Genomic DNA, 15,809 nt, shown 5'->3' with positions numbered 1-15,809 from the left:
CTTTGACTAAGGCTCCAGACTCCAGTGCTTAAGAACATAAAATCCACGAGTTCTCAAGGTGTGCCACACTAAGGTTAAGAGATCCATTTAGTAGGCCACGATTTAAATATTCTTAAGATGTACTCAAATACATACAGCAAGACACCAACCATACCATAGGCACAACTGTATTTCCCTCTTCTTCCTTTTCTTCTCCCTCTTCTCTTTTTCTATTTTCCCTCTTTTATTTCCTTGCATGTTCTTCATCATTCAATTGCTATATTTATCCCTTGGAAAGATCTTCTTGTGACTGTTGTTACTTCTAAAGAACTCAAATATATGGTTAAGATCAAGAAATGCCGTACCGGCCCGTACCGGCCGGTACGGGCCGGTACGTACCGGTCCGGTCCTTGACCGGTACCGGAAACAGATGAAAACCGGTATTTTCCGGTTTTCTTCTGTGAACCGACCGGTACGGAGCCCGTACCGGCCGGTACCAGGCCGGTACGGCCGGTACCGCTTGGTACCGGCCTCGTACCGGTGCGAACCGGCTGGTTCGCACCGGTACGGTGTATTTTTTTTGGGGGGGGGGAACCACAGCGCCTCGCGCTGTGGTTTTCAAAACCACCGCGTGGCGCGTGGTTTCAAGGAAGAAGTGGCCCACGGGCCACTTCTTTCAAAAAAAAAAAGCCGATTTTTTTTTTTTTTGTGGGAACCACAGCGCCACGCGCTGTGGTTTTTAAACCACCGCGTGGCGCGTGGTTTTTAAAACCACGCGCGGGTGCGTGGTTTTAAGGAAGAAGTGGCCCACGGGCCACTTCTTTCAAATAAAAAAAAACAGGGTTTTTTTTTGGGAACCACAGCGCCACTCGCTGTGGTTTTTAAACCACCGCGTGGCGCGTGGTTTTTAAAACCACGCGCCCGCGCGTGGTTTTAAGGAAGAAGGGCCACTTCTTTCAAATAAAAAAAAAAGAAGCGGCCGAAAGGCCACTTCTTTTCTGATGACAGCACCCTCGCTCGTTCGGTTATAAAAACCGAACGAGAGGCGTTGTTAATAAAAAATTCACGAATGAGTCTCTGAAGAATAATCAGAGACGGGAAGATTTGAGAGATAGCCCACAAATTGAGGAGGAGATCCTGCCCAAAAAATCCGGCGGAGACTATTTAAGGTGCGATTTTTTTGTCCTATGTTATTTCATTAATTTTGTTAATAATTTATTTAAAAAAAATAATTTATAAATTACTTAAATAAGATAATGAAAAAATTTACTTTATTAGCTTAATTTTTTGATAAGTTGTCCTTTTATGATAGAAATGGAGCCATCAAGAAAAACGAACCCTGCAAAGCGTGATATTGGCTGGTCTTATGGGCGAAGACTTGGAAGTGAGGGGCAAAGACACCAGTTTCAATGCAAATTTTGCGACAAGATTTTCAAGGGAGGAAGGGTAACCAGGTTGAAGCAACACTTAGCCGGAAATTCCGGTGAGGTTGCTACGTGCCCAAATTGTCCTAGCGAGATTCGTGTGCTGATGAGGCAGAATCTCGCTGAGGCTAAAGAAGCGAAGGAGATAGCTTCCAAGAAGAGGGCGGAGGTCGATCGCCAAGCGGCAGAGCCACCTTCTTATCACTCTAGGGAGCCAGAGGAGGTCGAGAATCTAGATGAGGAGGAGGCAGATATTCAGGCGGCAATGCATGCAAGCCTGGATGATCAGTGGCAGCAGGAGGAGGTGGCCAGGCATAGGGCTCGATTTGGGCCCTCTGCATACGAGTCAGGCGGCGGTTCTAGGAGCACTAGACAAGATCCAGAGTTCTTGAGGACAACTTCAGTCAGGGAGGGCGTCGACAAAGAACGTGGCCGGATTGCATCTATGCTGGGTAGTTTTGGTAGCCGAAAGAAATCATCTAGAGAAATTCCAAAAGGAGCGACAATTCATGATGTAGATCCGCATGCTCTCCCCAGTAGAGATTCAAGGCAGCAGAGGGTAGACACAATGTGGATGAAGGATAAAAAGAAAACTATGTGGCGAGCTATTGGATCCTGGTTTCACTTCAGCCACATCCCAGCGAATGTGGCAGACAATACATACTACAGGTCTGCCATTGCCGCCATACAAGCTGCCGATCCCGGTGTAGCTCCTTCAGGCCCGAAGGACATATACGGTGAGCTTCTTGACAACAATAAGGAGCTGGAGAATTGGATTGACTCCTACAAGAGCAAGTGGCCCATATATGGACTAACCATCATGTGCGATGGTTGGACCGGTCCGACCAGGCGGAGCATCATCAACTTCCTGACATACTAAGATGCTAAGACCTTCTTCCACAAGTCGATTGATGCTTCGGCTTATGTGCACAACACCTCGTACATGCTGAAACTTATGGAGGATGTGATTGATCTGGTAGGAGAGGAGAATGTCGTGCAGGTCGTCACTGATAATGGGCCGCAATATAAGGCTGTCGGGTAGGTCTTGATGGAGTGGCGGCCACATATTTTCTGGACCCCATGTGCTGCACATTGTATCGATCTTATGTTGATGGACATTGGAAAGATCCGTAGGGTGCAACAAACGGTGGAGACAGCCCAACGCATTACCAGGTATATTTATAACCATAACTGGGTTCTTTCATTGATGAGAAAGTATGCAGGGGGAGAGATTCTGAGACCAGGAGTCACACGGTTTGCTACCAACTTCATCGCACTTGATAGCATACTCGAGAAGAGAGGAGCCCTACGTCAGATATTTGCCAGTTCCGAGTGGTATGATAGTAGATATTCTTATGCTGGCACTGAAGGGAGCAAGATAGAAGACTTGGTGACGAGACAGCCATTCTGGTAGCGGGCTACTACAATAGTCAAAGCTATCAAACCATTATATGAAGTGCTGCGGGCTGTAGATAGCGAGATCTATCCCCAGATGGGGTTTTTGTATCACATGATGGTCAAGGCAAAGGATCAGATTATGGAGGCAGATCCAGCACATGGCCGGTCATACATCAACATCATTGAGCAACGGTGGGGAGCGCAAATGGGTACAGAATTATATCTAGCAGGTAAGCTAAGATATAATTATAGTGACAATTATAGTGATGGATATAATTATATAATTATGCTAAGATAGTCTCGTATATGTGCATCATACTACCTAAACCCCCGGTTTCAGTACAGCATAGATGGAATTGGTATGGATGAAACACTTCTGGATGCTTTGCGTAATGTGATTTACAAGATGGAGGCAGATCCAGAAAAAGCGGCCCTATGTCTTGAAGAGGTAATTATGATTTAGTAATTACCAGCATGTGTAAGTATATCGGCATCTTCAATTATTAACATGGTTTTCTTATGCTTATTTTTCACAGAGCAAATTATTTAGAGAGGGCAGCTACAGTTTTGGCCAACGAGCAGCTGTCGTCAGCAAACACAATATGAATCCAGGTACGTGTCACATCAGGAAAACATTCACCTGGTGTTACTTAGTTACTATTATGGAACTATCATATATGTAATTTTCATAAATATTTTTGCAGCTGAATGGTGGGTGCATTTTGGCGGATCCGCGAGAAATCTAAAGCGGATAGCTATCCGAATCCTCTCCCAAACAATCTCCTCTAGTGGATGTGAGCGCAATTGGTCCACCTTCGCCCTTATCCACAGCAAACAAAGAAACCGTTTGACGCAAAAGCGCCTCAACGATCTTGTTTATGTGCATTATAATTTGCGGTTGAGGCTAAAATGCATCCAGGAGGAAGTGGAGCTTAAGTATACAGATCCGATTTACGGGTCCTTCACCGCTGATGACGATGATCCACTACTCGGCTGGCTTGTAGGCCAGCAGCAGGAGCCCGAGCTTGACGAGCCAGGATCGCCTCCACGACCAGCTACCTTCATAGCCACCGAAGCTGGGATCGATCCAGAGCAATGGGCTGAGCGCAATATTCCACGCACTCCCAGAGCTGATCAGCCGCAGGCACAGGGGAGCCAGACAGAGAGGGCCAGGAAAGGAAAACAAAGAATCCCAATGGAGAGTGTCGAGGAAGAGACTTGGACTAGCAGCGATGAAGGTTCTGGTGGTGATGGATCTTCTAGCCATGGAGGGAGCGGAGGACAGTATGGTACTCATGAGACACAGCCGGAGGGTGGTCTTTATTTCACCGGTGAGTCCCAATTTATGGGTGCTACACAGGATACGGACCACGGTCGACCACCTGATAGATTTCGTGAGGATATTATTGGATATAGAAGACGGGCTCCTCGAGGTCGTTCAGGAAGACAGGATACGACTGCAGATCCGACAACATACGGATACGGATTCTATTATCCACAGCCTCAGCCTGATGAATATGGATATGGTGCATTGGATTTTGCTTCCGCCATATTTGGATGGGCCCCTACACAATCAGAGGACACCTCTCAGAGCCAGAGCGTGAGCGAGAGATCCGACAGTTCTTATAACCTGGCGCGCATTCCTTCTGATTGGGTTGATTTGCCTCCTCCTGATTATACTTATGATCCAGATATCTACGAGAGCCATCGGCACTCGTCCCGATTTTAGATATCCTAGAGTACTTTAAATGTATGTAAATGATTGTATCTTAATTTGAAGATATTTTATGTGTATGATTTTATCATTTGGAACGGGAGGAAAACATAACATGCAATCATGCATCATATATGTTTCAAATTTCAACCCTAAATTTAAATATAAAAACATCAAAAATCATGAATAAAGCAATAAAAAAACATCAATTTTCACTTAATTTAAGATCCAACAGAGACAACATTTAAAAAAAAATGTCTGGCTCGCGGTACCGGCCGGTACGGTACCGGTCCGGACCGGTACCGTACCGGTCCGGCCGGCCACCGGTACGCCGATCCGAACCGGTACGGCGTACCTTGGTTAAGATACATCTTTTTTGTTCTTAAAAATAACATCTGACTTGGTTAAATAATATCCTACTATAGACTTACCTAACAAGAACAGGTCTATAAAGAAATGGATCTTGTGTGGGTTGATGGTTAATATCATAATCTCTAACCCTAACTCTCTACACTTATGTTGCTCGTTCAAACATGAGCTAAGATATAAAATCTATATAGGAAGAGAAGGTCGAATTGCTTCCTTGATGAAAGTTGTGATAACATAATTCATGGCAAATTTGACATGAACAAAACATTGTACTTTGACGAGAAGATGCTTTGCAGTGTTCATTTTATTAAGCATAAGAATGAGTCCAGGCCAAGATGATTGGACAAGCTAAATGACAAGTTGTGCATTATGAAGAAATTTCATTTATGCAACGAAGCAGCAAGCACTTAGTGTAGGATATTATCACTCAAATGTAACAATTGCCTATTCCAAAATAACCAAATATTTATGCCAATGGAGCTAGAAGTCATGCTGGGATCAATGGTAGACTCAAGATTACAGTAAATCAGTGATTTTAGGTCGCAGCAGCACTGATGCAGAAGTGAAAAACAAATGGTGCCTCAAAGCATATAGATATCATGAGGCCCTATGTTCAATTAGAATTTGATTTGAGCAGTTTGAGCAGACAGAGCATATTAAAGACCTTTCTTTGTTTTTTCTTTTATATCATCAAGAATTGAGGAAAATAAACCAAGCTGTCCATGACTAGCTTAAACTTCGCTCAGTAAGTAGCTCATTCAAGGTTGTCTGATAAGAAAACAAGCTGAGTCTAAACAGTGGTTAACTTGCTGAAGAAAGTACCGGTTCGGCCTCACTCAAGAATTAGCTTTTGATTAAATGGTCACTAACAAAGCCTAAACAGATACAAATATCACATAAGCTTGAGTCAAGTTTCATAACTTTTTGATATAACTGATCCAAAAATGAAATCCAAAACTTCACTTGAATCAGCTTCTTTCAAGCCAAATTAGGAGACTTAACTCCGATCGGTGCTCAATTTCAGACACCTACGGCATACAAAATATTCACATACACTGGTCTAAGAAATTAAGTTCCATCCTTACAAAATGACAAATTTTTCATTAAATTTTTTGTTTAAAGATGTATTTTCCATGCTGGAGGTAGTAATAATCTTTTTTCTCCCCTAATTGATAAATATCAGATTTGACACCATACATTTGTATAGGTTTGATAAATTTCAAAAATCAAAAATCCTTCCATACCTTAGGTTAGAATAAGAATTAAATACTCCAGTAAACAGTTCGATCAAATAAAGATATAGAAGAACCTTTACACGATCTCTATTGCTTTCAGTTAAGCATCATAAGCACAAACAAAAAAAGGTTACAATGGCTGTATGCTAGATTATATTTACCAGTAACCCTTGTTATTGTAATTTCATCAACATATCTATAAGAGAGAGCAGAATGCATGATTCAGCTCCACTAGGTAACAAAATAAGCATGATTTCAAACTCTGCAAAAAATCAGTATTTTCTATGGTTTATCATTTAAGCCATTAGAATATGCTAGATATGCAATTTTGACAAGTATCATATATTTGTCATGATATATCAAACTATGACAACCAACTATGCTCATTAAAGAGATAGATGGTCTTTAAGAAATGAAACAAAAATGACTTACCACAATAGAAATCTGAACAGATTCTTGCATATGATTCCAGAGCATATCTTTTAATGTATGAACATCAACCTGTTTCGATACTTTGTCATACTGAATATCAACTTTATTTACCTAAATTAATAAGGAAAATGAATAAAGCATCAGTATATAGATCGTCATTTTTTCTTTTTGTAATGAAATAATCAATAAGAATTACTTCCATACTCATCTTCCTATAAAAACTTCCACATTTTGCCTACTTGTGTAAAACATAGAATATTTGGATAATAAACATGCCAAAATTTCTCCAGTTAAATGTTTTTCTTTCTTTTAAAGAGACACCAAACATGAGCTTCTTCTTAAAGAGTTGAGATCAAAAGGTATAAAGCTAATCTCGCATGCCTGGGGTAAAGTCTAAAATATTTTATCACTCTCATACAAAAAAATTTGGAATTAATTTCCTTGTTTCTAATTTATTACGCATATTTTCTATCAAATAGAAAGAATTGATTATTAAAATATCTAACTTGTCTTAAAGAACTCCACGTATTAATTTTATATGTATGATGTCAAGATTCAATCTCTTAGTGGTTTCTAACCATGCAAGGTGTTCAAGGTCGGTTCTATGCAAAGCAAGATTCAGAACTTCAGACATTTTTTCTTTTCGAGTTTCAGAATTCTGAAAACCACCTACGCGACCCAGTTCTTCACCTGCCTGCTTCTTTGGTTTATTAGAACTCCATGCTGTTCAACCTGGCTTTCACAAGGTCCAATGCATAGCTACTCCAATTACAAAACCTGACAGGATAGGGGGCAGGTTCACCAGTTTTCTAGTCTAACCAGCCAGTCAATCAGGGTTTAATAACTATGCCTAGGATATCTTCTCAAAAGTTCAAATCAAGGTTCGTCGTCTCGATACCGGACCTCGAACCGATGCCACACTAGTACAGTATCAATACGGTACAGTATGAAATTTTTTTGGCGTATCGAGTGTCGGTACGCCATCCGTACTAAGTACCGGTACCGAACTGGTACGGTATGCCCCGTGCCACCCAGTTCAGGTTGGTACAACGTACCATGGTCCAAATCATACAACTAGCTGCATCATCTTCGCTAGAAGCCCTAAGCGCCACTACAGGCTTATCCACTATCACATCCTTAGTCTTGTAGTCTTGTGCCTGAATCAATAGCTAAATAACTTCTTTATTTACTAGCCTGTGCTACACTCATGCAACTAAAGTTTGTGGAACTTGAAGCACAAGCTTTGTTAGAAGTCCATAAAAAGACATCTTCTTCTTGAAAGGGTTTTCATCTCACTATAAGTCACGATTTTACCTATACTGTTTTTCTATTCACCTCTGTGTACAACCTATTTTCAGTTTTGTTGTGACAAATTGTACTCTCCATCCTTTAGACAATTGGTGCCAAGCAAAAAGTAATAGTGCTCGATCGGCAATCAAAAATAGCTTCCATATTCATCTTCCAATAAAAAGTTCCAGATTTTGCCCACTTGTTTAAAACATTATTTAAAAAAAGAACATGCCAAAATTTCTCTACTTAAAATTTTTCTCTCTTTAAGAAAAATCCAAACATGTGTTTCTAGTTAAGAAGTTGACATCCAAAAGTGTAAAGCTAATCTTGAGCCATTGCTGTAAAGTCTACAAATATTAGCACTCTCATATCACATTTTTTTTGAATTAATTTTGTTGTTTTCTTTCTTTAAGAAAATAAATCTAAGAATGCATCAACAAACTAACATAATTGATATTTTATTCTATATTATCATGATTAAGTCAAATAAATTTATAATTCAAGATTACATGCTAATAAAAAATTATTTAAATTTAAGTTTATATAATTTTTTAGAAGAGATTATATATTTTTTGGTTTTTTGCACGTATACTTTCCTAAATATATGAAATTGCATGAATACCCTCGTAAAATTACTATTTGCATGTATATCCTTCTTTTTATTCCTTTTTGCATATGTACTCATACTATCTAACATTGTTAAAAAATAAACAGCTTAAAACTAAAATGATTGAAATACCCTGATAGGTGATATAGAAAAAAAAGTTATAAATGTATACATGCATATAGCAACTTTACGTCAGTATTCATGCAATTTTTCATATTTAGAAAGGTATACATTCAAAAAATCCATTAAAAAAATTCAAAACATGGCTAGAACTTGCTCAGTTTTTTATGATTCAATTGGATCAACAAGTCAAAAAAAGATTGAGCCACATTGTCATTTTTTGTTTTTAAGATCATGACACGGACAAATTAGAATATTAGGTGATCATTTTGGTAATGTTATTCTCCATTTGATTTTGATATAATTATCATTATTGAATCTATGACATCTATATATTCTTCATCATTTTTAAAAGATTAAAGCATAACAGATTTAAATTAATTATAGATGCTTAGATTAGTAAAATATTTTTTAGTGATTTGTAAATGTTGAGTTGTTTGTTTTTGAGGCGAGAATTTCATAAAAGCAACATAATTCATTCTATAAGAGTTAATATCAACATGAGATCATGTGACATGATAATATTAATCCTTTTTTGCCAACTTTTTTTTATTAAGGACAACTAAATTATCTTTACTAAATTTTGATCATTTTTTATTGGATTTTTTTTAGTGTATACCCTCCTAAATATGCATAATTGCATGAATAACCTTGCAAAGTTGCTATTTGCATGTGTATCTTTATAACGTTTTCTTTTTGTGCGTCTATCTATAAGGGTATTTCAGTCATTTCAAATTTAAATCATTTATTTTTTAAGGGCATTAGATGATATGGGTACATATATTAAAAAAAAGAAAAAGAAGAGTATACATAAAAAATAAGTATTTATGAGGATATACATGTAAATAGCAGTTTTACAAGGGTATTCATATAATTTTGTATATTTTGGAGGGTATACATGCAAAAAAAACCCTATATTTTTTTAGAAGTATCAATATTTCAACAATCTAAAAATAAAAAAACTAAAAAAAAAATTTAAGATAGTTCATATGATTGTTGTAGAACAATGAGATATATGAAATCCTCATATTTTGGGTGATATGCTAACAAAAATATCCAAATTCTAGAGCTTATGATTTCATAAATTTTGGCATTTCAAAATTCAAACCATGGTCGGCTGAACCGTCCCGAACCAAGCGGTTCCGCCCATTTTGAGCTGTACCGGTGACTCACCGATAAGGTTCGGGCTGTAAAAACGGCACGCTGCCAGAGCTTGAGAAGGAGAAGAGAAAGAGAGAGAGAGCGGAAGAGGAAGGAAGATGGAGAGGCGGCAAACGGATTTTTAAGCGATTTTTAAATGATTTGCCAACTTCACATAAAAATTTTGAAATTTTTTAGCTGTAGCCGGACCCCTATTTCATTTGAAATAGGAGAACCGGCCGCAACCTCGACCCCGCGGCCCTCTATCGGCATCCGCCACCTCTCTTTTTCCCTCCCTCCCTCCCCCGCTCGCTCTCTCTTTCTCTTCTCTTCTCCGGCTCTGGCAGCATGCCCTCTCTCGGTATGGGCCGTGCCGGTCCTGTACCGAGTCGTCCTGCTAGGAAACCGATATGATGCTCGATACCGATACTTTCAACCTTGATTCAAACACATTAAACTAGGACAAAATTATTATGAGTATTGTAGAATAATGAAACACTAAAATTGGCACAATACATCAGACAGTTTTATAAGATAGATATTTTTAACTTTTATTTATAAGCAATAAAACAGTTAAAAGGTTACCAAAGGCCCAAAATACCTTTGAAGAAAAATATTAAAAACATGTTATAGTTAACAAATAGCATGATATAGTGAAAGCATGAACCACGGATAGCAATTTATGACATGACCTGCCGAACGAACCGCAACCAACCAACTGCCACACCTAACCAAAACTAGGAAAAATGGATACCTTTGCCATTTTTCAAAAGCCAAAATAGTTGATGCATGTTTTGATAATGTATGTGGCATTTTTTAGATTTTGAATTTGTTAACTTTTGTTATTAGGTAAATATGGCTCATGGCTGCATAACAGCAAATACCAGCAAGATATTTAGATATTGCATGGCAACATTTTGGGATGGTAGGCAATGATCAAAGAGAAATAGAGTATATCATTAGTGGAGAGGAGGTGAGTGGTGGGTGTCTCACCTAGGGGCTATTTGGTTTGCCTATATTTCTAGATGTAGCAAAAATCTAGAAATGTTGCATTTGTATTTGCAAGTGTCTATTTGGCTTGCTTACATTTCGTTTTTCGATATAAGCGGGTGTGATCACCTTGCATCTGACATGGTAAGATTACCTTCACTGATATTATTAAACATATCATCACATTATATAGATACTATAATACTCAACTATAGTAATTACAAAATATAATATACATATAACGTAATGTAATGTAATTTGTAAGATTGTACTATAAAATGAGATATAATATAATACAATACATGATATTATATGTTATAATATAATATTATATTATAATGTTATCTTATACTATAATATGATATACTATGATAAAATATTATAGCATCACATATAATGTAATATAAGACAATACAATATACTAAATATAACACAACATAAAATAATGTAACATAACATAATATTACTATATATAATACTATAGTATTATATTATTTTACATAAATGAATATTTTACTATATAATTATTGATATTATAATATCATTTCATATAATTATCATATTTTTAATTTTACTAATTAATTAGCATTGACGTTATAATCAATGTAATTAAGATATGCCGTACCGCCCTAATCGAATGATATGGGGCATACTGTACCGTTCCGATTTGTCACTATTATCCGGTACGGGTGGCGTACTGACACTCGGTATGCTAAAAAAATTCTGTACCATACTGACAGTGTGCTAGTATGGAACACAGGCACTGATACGGGTTCCGGCACCAAGACGGCGAATCTTGAATGTAATAATTATCACCATATTAGTGTAATAGTAATTTTTATATTTGTATATGTTCACATATAATTATATCATATTATATTATATTACTTTATTATAATATATATATTATTATAAGATATTATGATATTCATTGTTACATTATCATATCAGAACTATTATAATAAGAATTATGATAATATCATAGAAAGGCAACCCAGTGCATGAGGCTCCTGCAATTTTAGGGTCTAAGGATAGTCCGACATGTATAGACTTACCCCACATGTAGAAAGGTTGTTTTCATGTTCTGAAGCCGTGACTTTTAGGTCATAATGGAGTAACCTTACCATTTCACCAAGGCTCACCCTCATCCTAATAATATTTTATTATTGATAATTGTAATACACTAATATATGATTATTGGAGAGGAAGGTGATGGTAGCGCTTTAACGCTTCGTCTAGAGCTTGCATATAGAGATGTGGTTAATTTTGGCTACATCATTAGATGTAACAAAAAGGTCTTAGAATACAACTCGATTGCCTGCATCTAGCCTAGTTGCAAGCAACCAAATACCAACATCTATCCACTTGCAACTAGGATGCAGCATCTAAGGCTCCGATGCAGGCAACCAATCCCTTAAAACAATGCTTAGCACGAATGAGTAGATATGTAAGTGAACTCGAACATGCTTGCCAAAGTTATTATGAAGAACTAGATGATTACAAGGTTAAGAGTAACCAAAAGAATATGATGATAATGATGACAACAATGATTAGACGTGACTATGCCATCCTCACAATGATAAGCTCAAAGATCACATTCCTCTTTTCAGTATTGTAACAATCCAGGACATCATACAAAAAAACTAGCCAGAAGTTATTATTTACGTTTCTTGGCTCTGTATAAGTACTCAAAATCTTTCCGATGCATAATTTATGTTAGACTAAATACACTCCTGCACGAGTTCTCACATACTTCCCCCCCATTTAGGCCCCAACAAATAGGGCTAAGGGTCCAAATCCAATTACAAATCCCAAGATCAACCCATAGTCAATCCTAAATAGGACCGTGTTGCATTGTCCCCTAGTCACACATAGGCCATAGGCTGGGTTCGCTCTGATATCATTTGTAATAATCTAGAATCTCACCCAAAAAGACTTGCTAGAAGGTATTGTTTGGATTCTTTGGCCTTATATAAATATCCAAGATCTTCCCAATGCACAAATATGGGACTAAAAACTTGCTCATGTAATAACCAAGGATTTTACTTAAAAAGTCTAGCCAAAAAATATTATTTAGATTCCTTAACCTTGTATACATATCCAAGATCTCTCTAACGCACAACTGAGTGGGACTAAGCACATGCTTGTATGGGCTCTCAAATATTTTCCCCATTTAAGTCTTGGCATCCTCGCCAACCTAAGGTCCAAATTCAATCACAAACGCCAAAAATCTGCCTGTGGTCAACACCAAAAGGGCTTGTGCTGCAATTTCTCCTAGTTGATGTAGGCTATATTTTGGGTCTTCTTTGGAACCATTTATAACAACCCAAGACCTTACCCAAAAAGGCTAACTAGAAATTATTATTTAAGTTCCTTGGCCCAATATAAGTACCCAAGATCTCTCTGGTACATAACTAATATGAGACTAAACACATGCTCGCACAAAGTCCTCACAAGCTTAAATGAAATACAAAAAGAAAATCAAGTATCATATTGGTCCATTTCCTATCATCTACACGATACTACTAACCAAGGGCAACATAGTACACAAGACTTCCACCACTGTGGAGTCTAGGGTGGGTCAACTGCATATAGCCTTACCCCCACCATGAAGCTACTTCTGTGTTTCGAACCAGTGACACCCATTCACAATGGAGCAACCTTACGATCTGCAAGATACTACAAATATTACATTATGTCATTTGTATATGACGGATGACATCCTTCCAAACAAATATAAATGAAGGCGGTATCTATGACTACCCCTAAAAAAACAAACTGAAGTAAAATCAAGGAATATGACACAATGATAAGTGAAGAAACAAACCTGGCGTGGCTGGCGAACAAGACTACCTGTATCTTCATTATCATTATAGACATTTCCATCATCAAATTGGTCATTGTTCATACTTTCATTATCCCATGATGCCAAAACATATGCATCAGTACCTTGCTTTATTTCATCTATTAAATACAAAAGCAAAATAATGAGTATTCAATAGCTTTAGATATCTTGGATGGTAAAGGCAAATTGTGAAAAGAATATGTTCACTTGTTTCATACAATGAACAAAAAAACAATTCTAATATATGGCATACTTTTGTTTTGAAAGTGAAAATATTATTGAACATGAAATCATGCAACTTTATAAATCATCAAGGAATTCAACTAATCAAAAAACCAAATTAAAGCCACGAACAAGTACATTTACATGATAGTAATTTATAACTTACTTTTACAATCACAATAACTCAACAAAAAATCAAATTAACAAAACATGATCCCCACCAATTTTAGTTGGACATATACATCTCTGTTGAGATCCAAAAGTAAAAAAACTCTAGGTAATTATCGTTGAAACTTGGTCATGGCATCTACTTGAAGCATTTAGTAAGGCCATTTTATGCGAAACAAAAAGAGAATATTTAACAATGTTCTGGAATTATTAAAGGATGACAAAGCCGCTCTAGTACTACTAGTCAATCGATCAACTGGATGATTAGATTCCAATTGATATATGCTAGCAAATAGTAGTTTAGTTGTCCTATGTTCATCTTTCAATTAATAAAACAAACTTATCAAACAAGTAATTAAAATTTCCATTTAGGAACTTCAAAACCATTCATCTACTTAGTCAAGATCCACACTTGAAGATGTCTTTTCTATTTCTTGTGATGGATAGTGTTCAAGATGACTGAAATCTCCTCCTAGAGAACATCATTAATTACTTTTAACTGTTGAGTCCCTTCTAGTCTAGAAGAACAATGTCAACACTTCTAGGCTATAGATAACTCATATCTGCCCCTAAGTGGTACAATTTATAACTACTACAGGGGTAGATTGATTTCATAATAGTTAATTATGGTGCGATTGATTAGACACTTCAACAAATGCTCATCATCCTAAAAGATCATCATAGAGGTATGTGAACACAAAACAGAACAAGATAAATATCTTATTAATGAAGCCTAATCAATAAAATATAACTAGTGCAGCAAACTGAAAATAACTACGACAGAACAATAAAAAAATACTACCAGTAAACTTTGGTTCTAAGGATGTGATAAATGGCAACGATGGTAATGATGATGGGTAGAGATAATGATTGATGGATGAAGTAATGAGGGCTGGATAGAAGATTGTGATAGAACTAATAGGATAATTACCTCTGCGAGTTTGGTCCCTCCGATCCAATGAGAATCTTCAGGCCGTGCTCCATCAAGGCATCGAGACGAATGATAACGGGGTCGAGAAGGTGGCTTCAAGAAAAAATAGGTCAAGAAGCAAGATAAAAGTGGAAGAAAAAGAATTTCTCAGGGCTTCGCCCACGATGGTAATCACCTTTCTAGGTTTTCTTCTTCTTCCTTTTTTTTCAAACTTCCTTCCCCCCCTTCTTCCATATATTCAACATGCACAATTCTATCTCCAAGACTATCATCCATCCTCCGTTCCTAGAGATGAGTGATGGCCGGGGGCATTGAAGAAAGGCCAAGGCTCAAGCAATTAAGTGTGGTGGTTTGGGATTGGGTTAGGCTTCCTACCACACCTAGGTAGACCTTTTTTGCTTAGCAGTTCTAGTATATGACTCGACTGAAAATCCAAGCCTAAACATGGCTTTGGATGGAAAATATAGAAACAACAAAAAACATAAACTATGTACAAGATGGAGCCCTGAGACTACATCACAAGTTATACACAAATCCACCTTAACCAAAAGAGTATCTTAATACAATTAGCACAATAGTGTTTCTTCAGCATAAATGAAGTAATACCTTAATTTCTTCATCCTACAAAAGATAATTAGTGATGGAAATCCAAGATCTCATAAAAGGCAAAACATCCAACCACCTGATAGATAGCCAAGATGGGCGAGGAGAGGCTAGCAAATGTTATTCTTGATAGATTTATTCATAATTTTCATAAAAGTGGCTGACCATGTAATGAGTTCCATGTTAAAGAAGAAAAGCTGACTAGCTACTTATATGGATCCCACACATAACCACAGCCAAGGATTTATAATGCAATGAGTTAGCTAAAGGAGCAGTAGGTTCAATTCCCAAAAAGTAAAGCTAACTTCCAATTTAAGATTGATGCTTTTAGGGGGCCTTTAT

General features: G+C 37.3%; 1 protein-coding gene across 2 annotated transcripts in view; it reads right to left on the bottom strand.

Annotated features, from left to right (window-relative positions):
- The window catches only part of LOC120112755 (condensin complex subunit 2-like), a 43,116-nt gene that overhangs the window by 17,897 nt on the left and 9,410 nt on the right, over positions 1–15,809 (bottom strand). For both annotated transcript variants that reach the window (XM_039132589.1, XM_039132590.1), the window contains exons 11-12: positions 13,526–13,662; positions 6,552–6,662 (exon numbers count right to left, since the gene is read on the bottom strand). In XM_039132589.1, the coding sequence (XP_038988517.1) occupies positions 6,552–6,662; positions 13,526–13,662 (248 nt within the window). The remainder of the gene's footprint in view (positions 1–6,551; positions 6,663–13,525; positions 13,663–15,809) is intronic.

The sequence above is a fragment of the Phoenix dactylifera genome, chromosome 12, assembly GCF_009389715.1.
Source record: "Phoenix dactylifera cultivar Barhee BC4 chromosome 12, palm_55x_up_171113_PBpolish2nd_filt_p, whole genome shotgun sequence".
NCBI lineage: Eukaryota > Viridiplantae > Streptophyta > Magnoliopsida > Arecales > Arecaceae > Phoenix > Phoenix dactylifera.
This window is presented reverse-complemented; position numbering and strand designations above follow the sequence as displayed.